The 15,590-nt window shown below is 50.1% G+C and overlaps 1 protein-coding gene across 2 annotated transcripts in view; it reads left to right on the top strand.

Annotated features, from left to right (window-relative positions):
- C5H1orf198 (chromosome 5 C1orf198 homolog) overlaps positions 1–4,523 on the top strand; it is a 31,310-nt gene extending 26,787 nt beyond the window's left edge. For both annotated transcript variants that reach the window (XM_045150557.1, XM_004659690.2), the window contains exon 4: positions 1,968–4,523. In XM_045150557.1, coding sequence (XP_045006492.1) covers positions 1,968–2,024 — 57 coding nt within the window. In that variant the 3' untranslated portion in view covers positions 2,025–4,523. The remainder of the gene's footprint in view (positions 1–1,967) is intronic.
- The last annotated feature ends 11,067 nt before the right edge of the window (positions 4,524–15,590 follow it).

Genomic DNA, 15,590 nt, shown 5'->3' with positions numbered 1-15,590 from the left:
CTTTGGGACCCTTCCTATTTTCTGAGTCTCATCTTCTGCCTTCCCCCTGTTTCCTCCCCATTGATAAGGGCAGCTGTCTCCGAGGCCACCGTTAGGGAAAGACACATTAAAACCGAACACACGAGGGTCTCCCCTTCAGGAGGAGAAAGCCTAGGCTGAGGTAGTTAGATGGCAAATTCCAGGCCAGCCTGGGCTACATGGAGAGATCCTGCCTCAAAGAACAAACACAAAAAGAAAAGCAGGAACGTGCGTGCGTGTGTGTGTGTGTGTGTGTGTGTGTGTGTGTGTGTGTGTGTACGGGCAGCGGAAGGTGGCAGGGGATAGCAAGCAGGAAGGCAAGAAAGTGAGTTCGGGGCCTGGGAAAATGGCTTAGCTGTTAAGGTGTTTACCAGTGAAGCCTAAGGATCCCAGTTCGATTCCCCAGGACCCATGTAAGCCAGATGCACAAGGGAGCGCGTATGTCTGGAGTTCGTTTGCAGCAGCTGGAGGCCCTGGTGTGCCCATACTCTTTTTCTCTTCCTCTTCCTCTCTCTCTCTCTCTCTCAAATAAATAAATAAATAAAACATGTTTTTTAAAGTGAGTCTGTCAGGGACCAAAGCGCAGAATGGGGTTCCTCATGCTTGAGAGACCGAGTGGAAGCTGGCAGAGGAGTGCAGGGCCTGCCTCCTGTCTGGTGACCTGGCTCCCTCCCTGTTACCTCAGGTAGAGCTCACGCTCACGTAAGCCACCGAGCCGCTGCCTGCCTCAGCTCACCAGGCCCTGCTTGATGCTGTGTGGAGAGCAGAGTTGGTGGTCACTCTGCCAGGGAAGACCGGGGCAGACTTGGACCCGCTTCTGTTAGGCTACAGGACAGGGGTGTCTTTTTTTTTTCTTTTAATATGTTTTATTTATTTATTTGAGAGAGAAAGAGGGAGAAAGGGCCTGCAAAGCCAAAGGATCCTGGTTCGGTTCTCCAGGACCCACGTAAGCCAGATGCACAAGGTGGCACATGCATCTGGAGTTCGTTTGCAGTGGCTAGAGGCGCTGGTGCGCCCATTCTCTCTCTTTCTCAAATACATAAAATATATTTTAAAAAAATATATTAAAAAAAAAAAACTTTTCAAAACTGGGCCTGGTGGCTCGTGTGTAGATCGTCCTTATTACCCTAGAGTTAGTTGAGTGCTACCGGCGTGCCTGTTAATCCTTGCACGTGGGGTGCCAACGTGGCCTGCGAGTGAGTTTTAGGCTGGCCTGGGTTACACAGTGAGATCTTGTCTCAAAAAAGAAGGAAACAAAGAAAGAACATTTTTAAAGCTGGGCATGGTGATGGGTGCCTAGAATTCCTGATCTCAAGGAGGGAGGATTGCTGAGAGTTTGAAGCCAGCCTATACTTCATAGTGAGACCCTATTTCAAACAAAAGAAAGGGGGGGGGGGTCTGGAGTCATGGCTTAGTGGCTAAGGCACTTTACAGCAAAGCCAAAGGACCTAGGTTTGATTCCCCAGTACCCATGTAAAGCTAGATGTACAAGGTGGCATATGCATCTGGAGTTCGTTTGCAGTGGTTGGAGGCCCTAGCACACCCATTCTTTCTTTCTCTCTGTATCTGCCTCTTTCTCTCCCTTTCTCAAATAAATACAAAATTTTTTTTTTTTAAAAAGAAGGTTTCCTACCTGTTCCCTCACTTGGTCATATCATGCAGAATCAGAAAGATTCCTGTCACTTCCCTTTGCTCTGCTGCACATCTGCAAGCTGCGCACAGACGTGCCTAGGGCCTGAGGCGCTGCTGCTGGATGCAACAGAGTGTGGTTTGCATTGAATTTTGCGCAGTTTTCTGGTCCTCACTGCTGAGGTAAATTGAGGTCAGGGCCCCCTGAGATGGAAGCTGACTATATTTATTTGGGTCATTTTAAATGAGGTGTTGTTTTTAGATTTGTGCACAGCTGAGAAAGACTCACGTCTCACTTGAGCACCATTGTCCTTCTCCAGGTCAGCTCAAGTAATGTCGTCTTGAAGACAGGGTTTGATTTTCTGGACAACTGGTAAACTGCATTGCAGAGAGATGCAGCCAGAAGCTCCACACGTTCTCCGCCACGACATGCCAACAGAATGAGTAGGTTACGCCACCTGGTGAAGTTTCCTGCGCTCTCTACTTTTCTCTTAGTCCTTCGGAACTGGGAAATACTGCAAGGGTGTTTCCTTTTTTTTTTTTTTTTTTTCTTTTTCTTTTTGGTAAAATCAGATCTATATGGTATTTTCAAAGATTTGATAACAGAAGTTTTACACTTGGAGTTTATAAGGACTATTAAGAATTCAATACATCTTGCCAGGCGTGGTGGTGCACGCCTTTAATCCCAGCACTCGGGAGGCAGAGGTAGGAGGATCTCTGTGAGTTCGAGGCCACCCTGAGACTCCATAGTGAATTCCAGGTCAGCCTGGGCTAGAGTGAGACTGTACCTCCAAAAACCAAAAAAAAAAGAATTCAACACATCTGTTCCCAGACCCACCCAGTTTCCCCTCAAAGGATGTGTTCTCACTAAGTCCTAAAGTCTGAACGGCAATTCTCTTTCCTCTGTACTCCCGCCCCGCCCCCTCCATTCTGGGGCTCCCGGGACAGGTGACTGACCGCTGGCAGCCTCCTCAGTCATGACATCGTCAGCTGCTGCCAGGAACTATAGGACACCTGCCCTTAAGAAGCACTCGCCCCGACACTGGAGGCTGTCTTGCTGAAGCCACACCTGCCATGATGTCACTTCCAGGGAACCGACAGTTGGCAGGTGGCGGGCATCAGATACCTACTCAAAGTATTGATCATTGTTTAAAAACAGTTGCATGTTTCAAACTTTTGTATCAAGTTCTCAGTATTTTATATGTAGACTTAGCAGCCCGGCGCTTCCACCTCTCTTGCTTTTATACGAGTTTCCCTTTGGAAGCCTTGTTTTTATCTGACCTTCTCTGTGTCTCAGTACTGGCCCCTACAGGAGTCAAGGTGGTGGCCGTGTTGCTGGAGAACAGGGCTTTTCTGATTCACTGTGTTGGAAACCTCCAGCATTGGCCACCCTTCGCTCCAAGAAGTGGTCAACCTCCATCATGAAGAACCTCTCCTGGCTGGCCCTGATTTCCCAAGTGCAAGAGGCTGTCCTGAGGGCACCAGCAGCATCCCCTCACGGCCCCAGGGGTTCACTGCAGCAGTTGCCCTGGAAGCAGGTGCCTAGAAGAGTGCACCTCACCAGGGATGGCTGTTCTCACCGCTGCCCTGCCCATGGCCCTTGGATCCTATGCGCCTCAGGAGGTGCCAAGCAGAGCCATTGTTCCTGTGTAATCCTCACCTGAAGCCTTAACCCCCAGGAGCCCTCTGTGAGCACCCGCTTCAGTACCACAACGTCTCCTTAATGCTTGTGTTATAGAACTTTCTGAAGTTGCTTCTGGAATATTCTATTTGACCCCAAGGTAAAGCACATGACAAGTCTCCCACTCCTACCCCAGGAAAACATATGCCAAAGGTATAAGTTAGCCAACAGTGGAGTTTTGTCTACCAATTAATTTATATCCTAACCCTTCCCTGGCTCCTCCCTTGGGGCTTGGGCATGGCCTGTTCCTCTAGTTCCCACATGTTGACACATAGCAGGTCTTTCTGTACCATTTTAGAGCAGTTGGTATTTGTAAGTGAAAAACATTGTTTTTGGCAAGGGTGGGAAAGGGTGTTAGAAATCTTGGTGGGCATAATCGAGCTGGTACCTCCCCCCAGGGCTAACAGCTCTGACACAGGAATCCAGCACAACTGCCACCTGGCCGCCCCGAGCTGATTTCAAGCCCTTGTAACAACTTTTCTTTCTTGTGAGTTTGTGCTCTGTGGTATTGGTGTAGCCTGGAGGAGAGGGTTGCCTCATGGCATTTGGCCAGGGTGACCCGGCTGCTCAGGGCAGCAGTTCTCATTCTTCCCCTCTTCCTCACAACCTCCACATCCCCTCCATGGGGAGTGAGAGGTCAGAGAGGGGCCGAACCCTGGGGCCCCCCACAGCACTCTTCCCACAGCAGGGGAGGCGTCCCTGATGGGGAGACCTGGAGGGTCCCACCAGAGCTGGGGTCACCTTCACTCTCAGGAAGAGTCCACACTCAGCCTTCTCCCAAGGAACGCACGTCCGTGAACAAGGAGAAGAAACTACGCTCCAGGCTGACTTGGGGATCTGCGTCACGGTGGAGTTTCTGAAGCCAGAAGTTTCTGATCATTTTGGAAAATGCACACACTCCTCGGCGGCGAAGCCTGAGTGTGATTTGGGAGCCCACCACACCCCAGGCTCAGCACCTGGGAGGCAGCTCCAGGCTCCTTGTCTTGCTCTTGGTGACTACACCCTACATCCTGCCCTCCCCCCAGCCCGGTGCCCAGCCAGGTTCACCCCTTGTGCCAGTGTCAGGGGTAGCCTTCCGTTCTTAATGCCTCTTTCTTTGATACCTATTTTCAAAAATGATGAATTCTTACTGACAATGTGTAACTTGGTCATATTTTATACTACTAGCCTTTAATAAAGCTCTTTTAAGAAGCAAGGTGCCTGCTTTGCCTTCTGTTGGGTTTAAGAAGCCAGTCAGGGCGGTGGGGTTTAGTGTGATGTGGCATGACTGTTCCCAGGGAGACTCAAGAACATGTCTGTCCACCCCAGCAGGGTGCTGAGAGACATAAGAAGGGACTCCATCCATGTCTAGCTTGGTGGTGACTCAGAGAGTCGACTGGGGTTACTTGCAGGAGCATGAGTGATCTACAAGCATCTATACCATTGTCAAGTCCCACCTAGCAGAGACAACTCAGGAAGGCTGCATTGCTAGAGTCCCCACCCCAACCAGCCTTGCCTCTCCCATGTACTCTAGGACCCCCCACCAAACCAGGGAGTGGCGTCTGGAGTCTCAGGTGAGTCTAGTGGTCCTCCCCGTTCCTTCTATGAAACTGTGAATAGCCCCATCACCATCACCATAGCCCTGGCTACTGCTGGTCTGTTTTGCTCATTCCCTTGCATGGACTGCAGGCCAAGGTTTTCTGTAGGCACCATAGCAGCCTTGTTTTACGACGGTGAAGTCATGCCATGCCTGGAGGAAATAGCTACATACAGTAATGAAGAATGCAGGTTGGGGCTGGAGAGATGGCTTAGTGGTCAAAGCGCTTGCCTGTGCAGTTTAAGGATCCATGTTCGACTCTCCAGGTCCCATGTAAGCCAGACGCACAAAGTGACGCGAGCGTGCACATGTGCACAAGGTGGTGCATGCGTCTGGAGTTCAATTGCAGTGGCTGAAGGCCCTGGTGTGCCAATTCTCTCTCTCTCTCTCTTTCTTGCTCTCATTCTCTTGCATAAAAAGAGGCCAGGCTGGAAGCTGGCCTGGAGTCAGTTCAAAGCCCACCACACAACCCCTTCTCCAACTAGTGAAGGTAAGAACCCTGGTGCGCCTGCCCAGCCAACGCGTGACTGTTCTAGAGATACAAATCCAGTAGAAGAGGCAGACTGCCTACCACCACAAAGGCCAGTGAACAGAGTTAGGAATTGAACCTTTAAGCCGCTCTTTATTCATGGAGCTGAGAAGACAGCGAGTTAGCACCCTAAAATCTTCCATCCCATGGAAGCGAGTAGAAATAAAGGCAGTTATCCTAAAGCTTGTTCATACTCCTCTGTGGAGGCAGCCAGCCTGTCTGTGAGGTTCATGGTGTTGGTGTCTCTCCTTGCTATCTTCTGAACATTTCCCTCGGCTCTCCCCTCGCAGCAGGGTCTGCCTTCCAGTCCTTCTGCATTGTCATTTGGGCTAGGTGTTAACTGGGAACAAATAAACAAATAGCTCCTGTCCGTGCTGAGCTATTAACTATTAACTAGGACTATACCTATGAGCCCATGCAGATTCCTTTCTGTTATGCAGTACAAGTGTGTCTTTATGATACAGAATATAAAAGTGCCCCTATCTGTCTCTCCTGTCCCTTATCAAAGGGATCATATAGCCCTTAGAGACATGGGACTACAGTGAGACATCCCCCAAACATGAGATTGTTGGTGACAGCAAGTGCTGAGTCCCTCAATGCTCTCCTGCTACGTCCAGTCTAGAGTGACTCATTGTTTTGTGGTGGAAGAAATTCAAAGTCCAGTCTGGCTGATCAATCCCATTCTGTTGGTTGAACCATGGTGATACATTTTCAAGTAGAGATGGAGAAATGTTAGAAGTCAATTTTTTCATACCAATTCAACTTGACACAAACAACTCTCACCTCAAGTGGACTAAGATGGCTCATTCTGAGCCTGGTCAGATTTAGGTTACCCTGAATGACACATTCCAATGCGGAACAGTTATATAAACATTTAAAGTCATAGAACAAAAGAGAGGTCATAAATCAGTGAATTTACCAAATACACTGGTGAGAACATCAGGAAGCTGGGTTACAGCAGAGTGGAGAAATTTTGAACACAGGTCTCAGATGCTTTTTGGGGGGGTGGTTTCGAGGTAGGGTCTCACTCTAGCTCAGGCTGACCTGGAATTCACCATATAGTCTCAGGGTGGCTTCAAACTCATGGTGATCCTCCTACCTCTGCCTCCCGAGTGCTGGGATTCAAGGCGTGTGCCATCATGCCCAGCTCAGATGCTATTTGATGACATTCTTAGCTTCTGAGTTGGAGGATGCTGGTGGTCTAAGTTACTACATTCCAAAGGTTCTACCTGAAAATTGAAAGGATGCTAGATCAGACACAGCAGTGGGCAATGAGTGGCTATCAAGGGGACTAAAGACAGCCCGAGGTAATTCTGCGGAACCTGCCTTCTCCCCACAATAATGAAGTTCTAGCATTCAACATGGATGTGCCTTTTTTCTGGGAACTTAAGTTTGCACTTTTTGAGCAGAGCATGGTGGTGCCTGCCGCCCCAGCGCTAGGGAAGCCAAGGGAGGAGGATCAGGAGTCACCCTTGACTACACAGTGGGTTTGAATGTCGTCAGGTTGATGGGCTGCCCGTGAATCCTTTTTATTTTTTTCCCTCATATTAGTTTAATTTTAAAACATGTTAATAGCCAGTTTAATAATTTCAGCAAACATTGCAGTTACTGCTTGGAAACAAAATTCTTTTTTAAAAAGCTTACTGAAAACACCAAGAGTGGCCACTCAACCTTCAACTTGCTCTGGGGTGGAGACTGGCCGTGAATTCTTGACCCCCGTGGGGACTTTGCTGCCTTGGAGTGGCGGTGTCAGCGGTCACTGCTTGCTGGCCTCCTGATCCACAGAGCTTAGTCTTTCATGGGCTGTAAGTGCTGGATTATTATAACTGTGCCTATGGGAGGAGACAGACTGACAGACTAGGTTCCAGGCTGCAAGGTCTGGAAGCATTTGCCTTTTTTTGAGGTAGGGTCTCACTCTAGCTCAGGCTGACCTAGAATTCACTATGTAGTCTCAGGGTGGTCTTGAACTCACAGTGATCCTCCTCCCTCTGCCTCCCAAGTGCTGGGATTAAAGGTGTGCACCACCACACCAAGCTATAGCCTGGCAACTTTAATGGTAATTTAGTGCTTGATACTAGCACATTAAAAACAGGGGAGAGGTGGACATGGTGGCTGTGGAGGTTTGATTCAGGTGTCCCCCATAAACTCAGGTGTTCTGAATGCTAGGTTCCCAGCTGATGGAGATTTGGGAATTAATGCCTCCTGGAGGGAGTGTATTGTTGGGGGCGGGTTTGTGGGCTTTATAGCCAGTTTCCCCATGCCAGTGTTGGGCACACCCTCCTGTTGCTGTGGTCCACCTTATGTTGGCCAGGGGGTGATGTCCACCCTCTGCTCATGCCATCGTTTTCCCCTGCCATCGTGGAGCTTCCCCTCAAGCCTGTAAGCCAAAATAAGTCTCTTTTTCCCAGAAACTGCTCTTGGTTGGGTGATTTCTACCAGCAAGGCGAACTGGACTGCAACAGTGGCCCATGCCTTTAATTTCAGCACTCAGGAGACTGAGGCAGGAGGATCCCAGTGAGTGGCTCACGCCTTTAATCCCAGCACTTGGGAGGCAGACGTAAGAGGATCACCATGAGTTTGAGGTCACCCTGAAATTACATAGTGAATTCCAGGTCAGCAAAACCCAACCTCAGAAAAAAAGAAAGAAAAAGACAAAACAAAAAGAGAAAGAAAAAACAAAATAAATAAATAAAAATGGGGGAGGGTTTCTAAGCGGGAAGGGACTTTAATAAAATAAAATAATAATAATATATATCATATATAATATAATATATATTATGTAATATTATATATATATATATATAATAAAATCAAATACATTTGGGTACATTCAGCACTTTGTAGCCAGGAAGGAAAGCGCACAGAGATGGGCTATTCCATCCGAAGGCATCACCTGCACGGCGCTAGGCCAGGCCAAGAGCAGCATTTGAGGGAAGAGGATGATGCGGGAAGTACAGGCCAAGGGCACGCTGAGGCAGGGTGGGCAGAACTTCTGTCAGACCCAGGGCGTCTTCAGAGACCAAGGACGTGGAAGAGTGGGGTGACTTCGCTAACAAACGTATGGGTATCTTTTCAGTTGTAAGGAACGGATCCATTCTCTGTCTTGGGGGAAGAGTCAGGGGTCCTAATCCTGGGCAAGATGGCTTCCCTTTCTCACACCTGCTGCTGGTCCAGCTCATGTCCGGGTCAGTGCTGGAGGACTGTCGGGCACTGCAAGGCACAGGCTGGAGCCTTCAGGAGACGGGGCTGAGCTGCCTGGCATGGCTAAGGACCCGCCTTCGCCCGGGGTACAGGAGGCCACTCCTCCAAGCCCAGCACACCTGAACTTAGCCTTTGCCCATAGCCCTGTGACCTTTGGCCAGTTGCCTAGGAAACTCCTTATCAGCCTTCACACAGCCCCTCCCCCGTGACCCTCTTCCTGCCACTACGTAGATCACCTGACTCTGATGCTCTCCCTACGTGCTGGAATGACCATCCCTAGGCATCGGCCAGCAACCTGTGAACTCACCAATCCCCTTAGGACCCTCTTCCCGCTCTCTACTGTTTATGCACCCATTTCTCTGACAAATACACGAGCTGTTCACTGAGACTGCCTCCCGAAAGGGGTTTTTTCCTCATGCTCATGGCCTCTCAAGACCCTGATCTCCATGGTTGCCTGGATGCCTTTGGTGGACAGCGGCCCGGAGGATCCAGGGACCCACAGAGGACCACTTGGCCTTGCTGGAGAGTGATGGACAGTTGTGTGTGCTGCTGCCCAGCGCCGTGGAGCCATCCAGGAAGCAGGTAACCATGTGCAGTGCTGACAACAGCCCCTCACTGGGGACTCGCTGTGCAGGTGGACGAGGCAACCTGATCCTTACAGCTGAGCTCGCAAGCCTTGGCACCAATGTGCCCACCTGCCCTTCACTTCTGCTCCTCTGACTACTCAGGGGCTGACCCTACATAGAGGTGTCCGGTGCCACGTTCACGTCCCTCCAGCCTGACGCTTCTCCTCTCGAATGTTGGGTGCCTTACAGCACCAGAGCAGAGGAGTGGGTGGTCAGTGCGGATGAGCCCTGGCTGGTTTCGACTGCTGGTGTAGGCCCTAAAGGACTCTGGTCTTTGTGTTATGGCCTTGGCACCCCAGTTCTGCTCTGCCTGGGGGCTCGGCTCTCTTGCTTGTCACATACTTGTCAGACAGCAAGGCTCCAGTGTGACCAGGAGCCAGGCCAAACAGTCAGTCTCTGCAGGAGCCACTCCCTGGCATCTTGTGCCCCTCAGCCTGGGCCAATCGAGTGTTCTGTGATTGATGGACTCAATAAGTCTTTGTCCAGGATCATCTCTCCCTCTTCTTCCCCAGGCTGTCTATGGCCCAGGTTCCCCAAGGACTCTGGCCACTCAGGAGAACTCACTGTCCCGCATACACCCTGCTTCCCGGAATCTCACCACCCACTGAAGTCTCCTGTCCTTGTCGAGGGCGCAAGTGAGAAATTACTCAAAAGTGATCGACCCCTGAGGTGTTTCCTGGTAAATCAACTGGGATGTCACTCACCTCGTGTTCCCTAGGCTTCCGAATGTCACTCAGCTCTTGGTCCCCGGGCTCCTCCTGCAGTCTGGTGGGGCAGTGGCCCTGCAGCATGGCAGGACTCACGCACACATCACCTTGAGTGACCTGGTGTTGAAGCGGCCTGGAGTCCGAGTCCCGAAGCCCGTGACTTCCACGGTGGGCGCTTGGGAGTGGCTGGTGGTATTACTGCACAAAACCCTGCCTTTCTCAGCAAGTGCAAGTCAGAAACACAGACAGGTGTCTAGAACATGACAGTGTCAACGTTTGTCAGACCCCTTCCCAATCCCTGCCACCAGTAGCTTGAGTGTTCTCTCAGCAAACTGCTTTCTGTCCCCAAACATGAAGGGTGACTCATGTAACTATTCTTGAATTTTCTGGACTCAACTTAAATGAAACCAGACGTGGGCAATGATCTCTGCTTTAGTGTCATGACGATCACATTGTATTACAATGCGTGCTAGCTGTGGTGAAAACCCCCCTGGCCTGCTTGTCCATGGGAATGTGAGCTCCTGGGGACCGTGCCCCCATTAGCCCCCGATCGATGAGGGGCCCTGTCTCAAAGAATGAGATGAGGAGTGATTGAGGAAGGCATGTAATATGGATCTCTGGCCTCCACAGGCAGGAGCACGTTGAGTGTGCACCTGTCCATACATCAACACACATATATACACATGCATACAACATACGTACACAAAGTTTCTACAATTATTTATTTATTTATTTATTTATTTATTTATTTATTTATTTATTTATTTGGGAAAGAGAGGATGGACTCACCAGGCCTCCAGCCATTGCAAAAGACCTCTGGATGCATGCGCCCCCTTGTGCATCTGGCTTACGTGGGTCCTAGGGAATCAAACCTGGGTCCTTTGACTTTGCAGGCAAGTGCCTTAACCACTAAGCATTCTCTCCAGCTCCATACAGAAATTTTTTAAAAAGGCTTTAGGAACCAGGGGTGCATTGTGGTTGGAGTCAATAGGGAGAAAAATCCCCCTTTTTTAAAATGCAGGCTCTGGATCTGGTCTTGAAATCTCTAAGTAGCTGAGAATGACCTAGAGCTTTTGCTCATCCTGCCTCTTCCTCCGAGGTGTGCAATTACAGGCAGGTACCACCATCCTCAGTTTTATGCAGTGCTGGGGGTGAAACCTAGGTTTCCTGCATGTTAGGCAAGCAACCTCTCAACTGAGAAACATCCCCAGCATGAAAAATGCCATTTCTACTCTGGTCCCCGGTGAATTCAGCTGGCCTGGTGACCTAGGTCTGCTGCTGCAGTTCAGGCTAGAAAAGGCTCCCCTGTCTACTTTGTGACTTCCTTGGCACCCTGTGGTGTGGCTGAGACGTGACTTTGATCCCAAGCACGACATGCTATGCCCCCTCCACACCTAGCACTGAGGCAGAGGCCGTAGGGGCTTGGCCCTGGAGTCAGGCCTTGGCTGGTCCTGAGTTATGTTCCAGGGTCTCAGGCCACCGTGTCATGATGAGTGTGAGGAGGGTGTGAGGAACACAGGCCCAGCCAGTCTGTTAGGGTGGGTGGGGACCGGTGTGGCACAGACACAGCCGTGCCCATCCTCCATGGCAGCGTCGCCAGGCCCAGAAGGCTGTGAAGGTGTTAGGCCAATGGTGGCGGCGCACTAAGGCAAGAAGATCAGGGGACCGAAGCACAGCCCTGGCCAGCAGACAGTGCAGCAAGTTTCCCTGCAGCTCAGGGGACAGGGACGGGCTCCCATGCAGTCCCCAGGGGGCCAGAGAGGCTGAGCTCTTCAAAGGCGTGTGAGCGTGCTTGTCTGTCAGTTATTCCCAGAGGACGGAACCCAGTTCTCGGAGGCGCCCATCCTGTGAGTGATACTTGGAGTCTGGCCACCACAAGCCCCATCAAGCTGCAGGCCTGTCAGTCTCTATGTGGGCTTCTGACATTGCGGGGGGGCAGAACTGGGTCTCCATGCTGCCTGGCCTGCAGTCCATCGAGGAGGGAACCAGGCCCCAGAGGATCCGCTGCCTCCCACGTGTCTCGGAGAAGCGCTGGGTTCTCTCTGAGTCACAGGACCAGATGGCCTGGCTCTGTTAGAACCATCACTTTGGCTGCAGGCATTTCCTGGGCAGAGAGCCGGCTGGCGCAGGATTTCTAGCATCCTGTTTCTGGATGGACCCGGCCCAGGTTTGGCACCACCAAGCAGTGGTTGTTGCCAGAGCCCTTGGGCCTTTTGCTGGGTGAGAAAAGTGACACCTATGGTTTTTCATCGTCTGTGACGTTGTCTGGCTCCCGTGTACTCACAGATGGGTTTGTTGGCTTTCCCCACAAAACCTTGTCTTCTGTTTAGGGAAGACACCCAGGGAGAGACAGTTCAAGGCCAGGAAATTCACCTTCCCATATTGGGCTCATGGACAACCACCTCCATGAACAGAACGCTTACTGCTTGCCCAGGCTAACCTTGAACTCACTCTTTAGCCCAGTCGAGTCTTGAACTCATGATCCTCCTGTCTAAGCTTCTCAAGTATCGAGCTAGGCTACATCACCAGGCAAGGATCCCTCCATTTCTTTTGTGGGATACCCGGGGCAGGCCTGCCCATCTGCCTCCCCAGCACCGGGGTTACAAGTGTGTGCCACCATGCTGGCCTTATTTAAGTGGGTTCTGGCAATTGAATTCAGGCTGGTCTTCATACTTGTGAGGCCAGCATTTGACTGACTGAGCTCTCCCCACCCTGCCCTCATTTCATGTTTTCATTCTGCTGAGCCTGGTGGCTCAGACGGGCCACCCTAGCTACTCAGGAAGCTGAAGCAGAAGGATTGCACGTTCGAGGCCAGCTTGAGCTATAGAGTGAATTAAAGGCCATCGTGGGTAACTTAGTGTGACCCAGTATCAAAATGGAAAGTAAAACAAGGGCTAAGGATATAACTCAGCAGTAGTACTTGCCTGGTATGCATCAGATGTTGGATTTGATCCCTACCTCTATCAAAAAAAGAAAGAAGATGGGCTGGAGAGATGGCTTAGTGGTTAAGCGCTTGCCTGTGAAGCCTAAGGACCCCGGTTCGAGGCTCGGTTCCCCAGGTCCCACGTTAGCCAGATGCACAAGGGGGCGCACACGTCTGGAGTTCGTTTGCAGAGGCTGGAAGCCCTGGCGCGCCCATTCTCTCTCTCTCTCCCTCTATCTATCTTTCTCTCTGTGTCTGTCGCTCTCAAATAAATAAATAAATAATTTAAAAAAAAAAAAAGAAAGAAAGAAGAGGGTTAGGAGATGGCTCAGCAGCTAAGGCACATGCCTATGAAGCCAAAGGTCCTAGGTTCGATTCCCCAGGACCCACCTAAGCCAGATGCACAAGCTGGCACATGTGTCTGGAGTTTGTTTGCAGTGGCTGGAGTTTCTGGTGTGCCCATTCTCTCTCTATCTGTCTCTCTCGGCATCTCTCTCAAATAATAAAAATCAAATAAAATATTAAGAAAATAAAGATAAAGGAGGAAGAAAGCATGCTAAAGAAGGAAGGAAAATGTTTGCAGAGATTAATCCTAGTCAGCGAGAATATGAGTGACATGTCTATGATGGTAGTCTGGAGTCTTAATGAAACTCCTTTAGGGAGCTGAAGCTGGGACTCCATGTCCCTGAAGTGCGTCCACTTCACACTCATTCTCTTATGAAAGCTTAGCACAGACGGCTTACCAGAATGGCATTCAGATCACCGTTTGAACCTCACGACCTGTCTGAAGTTTTTGCACTAGTGTCCCATAATGACCTCAGAACCTCACACTGTCCTCTTTACCCATCTCCTCGGTGCTGGTTTCGCTCGGTGGCCAGTGGTCATGGGTCAGCCGTTCTTATCCAGGCTCCCACTGTGGTCTCCTTTCTCCCTCAGCTGAGAGCAGCTCAGAAGGTGCTGGAGACACAAGCAAACACCCCCTCTGTGGCTTTTCTGAAACAAGGCCACTCTGGGGGAGCTTGTCAGAGCAGACTTGCTTCCATTTCCCTAGGCTCTGCTCTTCTACCAGTGTGTACCCTTGCCAGCTGTCTCCTCCCTTTTGTCAGGCACCCTAAATTATAAAGACTGCTTCTACCTAAATGGCGAAAGGTTAAGTGCTTAATCAACTTTCATTCCTCACTCCCACACATAGGGTCTCACCAGCCCAGACTGACCTGGAATTCACTCTGTAGCCCCAGGCTAGACTTGAACTCACAGCGATCCTCCTACCTCTACCTCCTTAGTGCTGAGATTAAAGGCATGCACCACCATGCCCAGTTCCAAATACTTTTTTTTTTTAATTTCAGAGTTATAGAACCCTGAACATCTGGTGACCTTTGCAACACCCCCTCTTCTTTAGATCTGTGTATCAGTTAATGAAAAGCTTATAAATTGCTGTGAGGTATAATTTATAGCAAAATAAAGTGTCTGAGCTGGGCGTGGTGGCACATGCCTTTAATCCCAGCAGTTGGGAGGCAGAGACAGGAGGATCACCATGAGTTCAAGGCCACCCTGAGATTACATAGTGAATTTCATGCCAGAAATGGCTAGAGTGAGACTAAAAAACTAAAAAAAAAAAAAAACTGAAAAAAAAAAGTAATGTTTCTGATTTTTAAAAATTCAGGAACTAATCCCAGAACATCATGGTGGGCTTCAAGGTACCAACCAACAGGGGTGGACGATGTGCGCCGAGTGACCAAGACCTTGCTGAGCACACAGCTTTCCTGCTCATAGTCTCCGTGTGCCTCATTTTGCCTCCTATAAAAGCCATTTGCACCCCCAAATCCTCCCCAGACAGAGTCATGGGTCCATAACCTTTCCACCTTCCCAGGACGCAGGCCTTTGAATCAACCCAATTCTGTATCACATCTCTCAGCTCACATGCTTTGGTTTCAAGCGGTGAGTGGTGATCAGTGTGGAGTGGTGATCAGTGTGGAGTGGTCATCAGTCTGGTGTCGTCCCCACCCTCTCTCAAGAACAGCATGAGATGTTCTGGATTCATGGAGTGAGGAAGTGAGACACCAATCTGCTTTTTTATTTGTTTGTTTGTTTGTTTTCTTTTTCAAGGTAGGGTCTCACTCTAGCTCAGGCTGACCTAGAATTCACTATGTAGTCTCAGGATGGCCTCGAACTTATGGTGATCCTCCTACCTCTGTGCTGGGATTAAAGGCATGCACCACCATGCCCAGCTACTGATCAGTTTTTGCCGGGGTGACCTGCTCACCAGCACAGCTATGGGCAGTGTTTGGATATTTCAGATCTGAGCAGGGGGAGCAAGACGGACCAAGAGACAAATGCTCCGTCCTCTCCTCCTCCAAGAGGTTGTGCTAACTCCACATCCCTGGTGAAGAGACGTGGAGCCTCCATGTGGCAGAGATGAAGGCGGAAGCAGGGCCCCTTCCACCCCTGCTCCAGTGCTTTTCCTACAACATGGAGGCTTATCCTCAAAGTGCACGCTTCATTTTCTATTACTTAATGGACACGTGCTGTCCTTGCTTCCTTCTGACTGACCTCATGCTGGGGATGCCGTGGGCCATTCCGATTCCTCCTTGCGCTCCAAGCAAGTCTACACACTGCTCTCAGCAGCATGTAATAAAACACACGGTCTGTGCTTGGTTGCGTTTAGGGAAAGTCTGAGTTTTGGGGAAAAACAAAACAACA

The sequence above is a fragment of the Jaculus jaculus genome, chromosome 5, assembly GCF_020740685.1.
Source record: "Jaculus jaculus isolate mJacJac1 chromosome 5, mJacJac1.mat.Y.cur, whole genome shotgun sequence".
NCBI classification, from domain to species: Eukaryota; Metazoa; Chordata; class Mammalia; order Rodentia; family Dipodidae; genus Jaculus; species Jaculus jaculus.
This window is presented reverse-complemented; position numbering and strand designations above follow the sequence as displayed.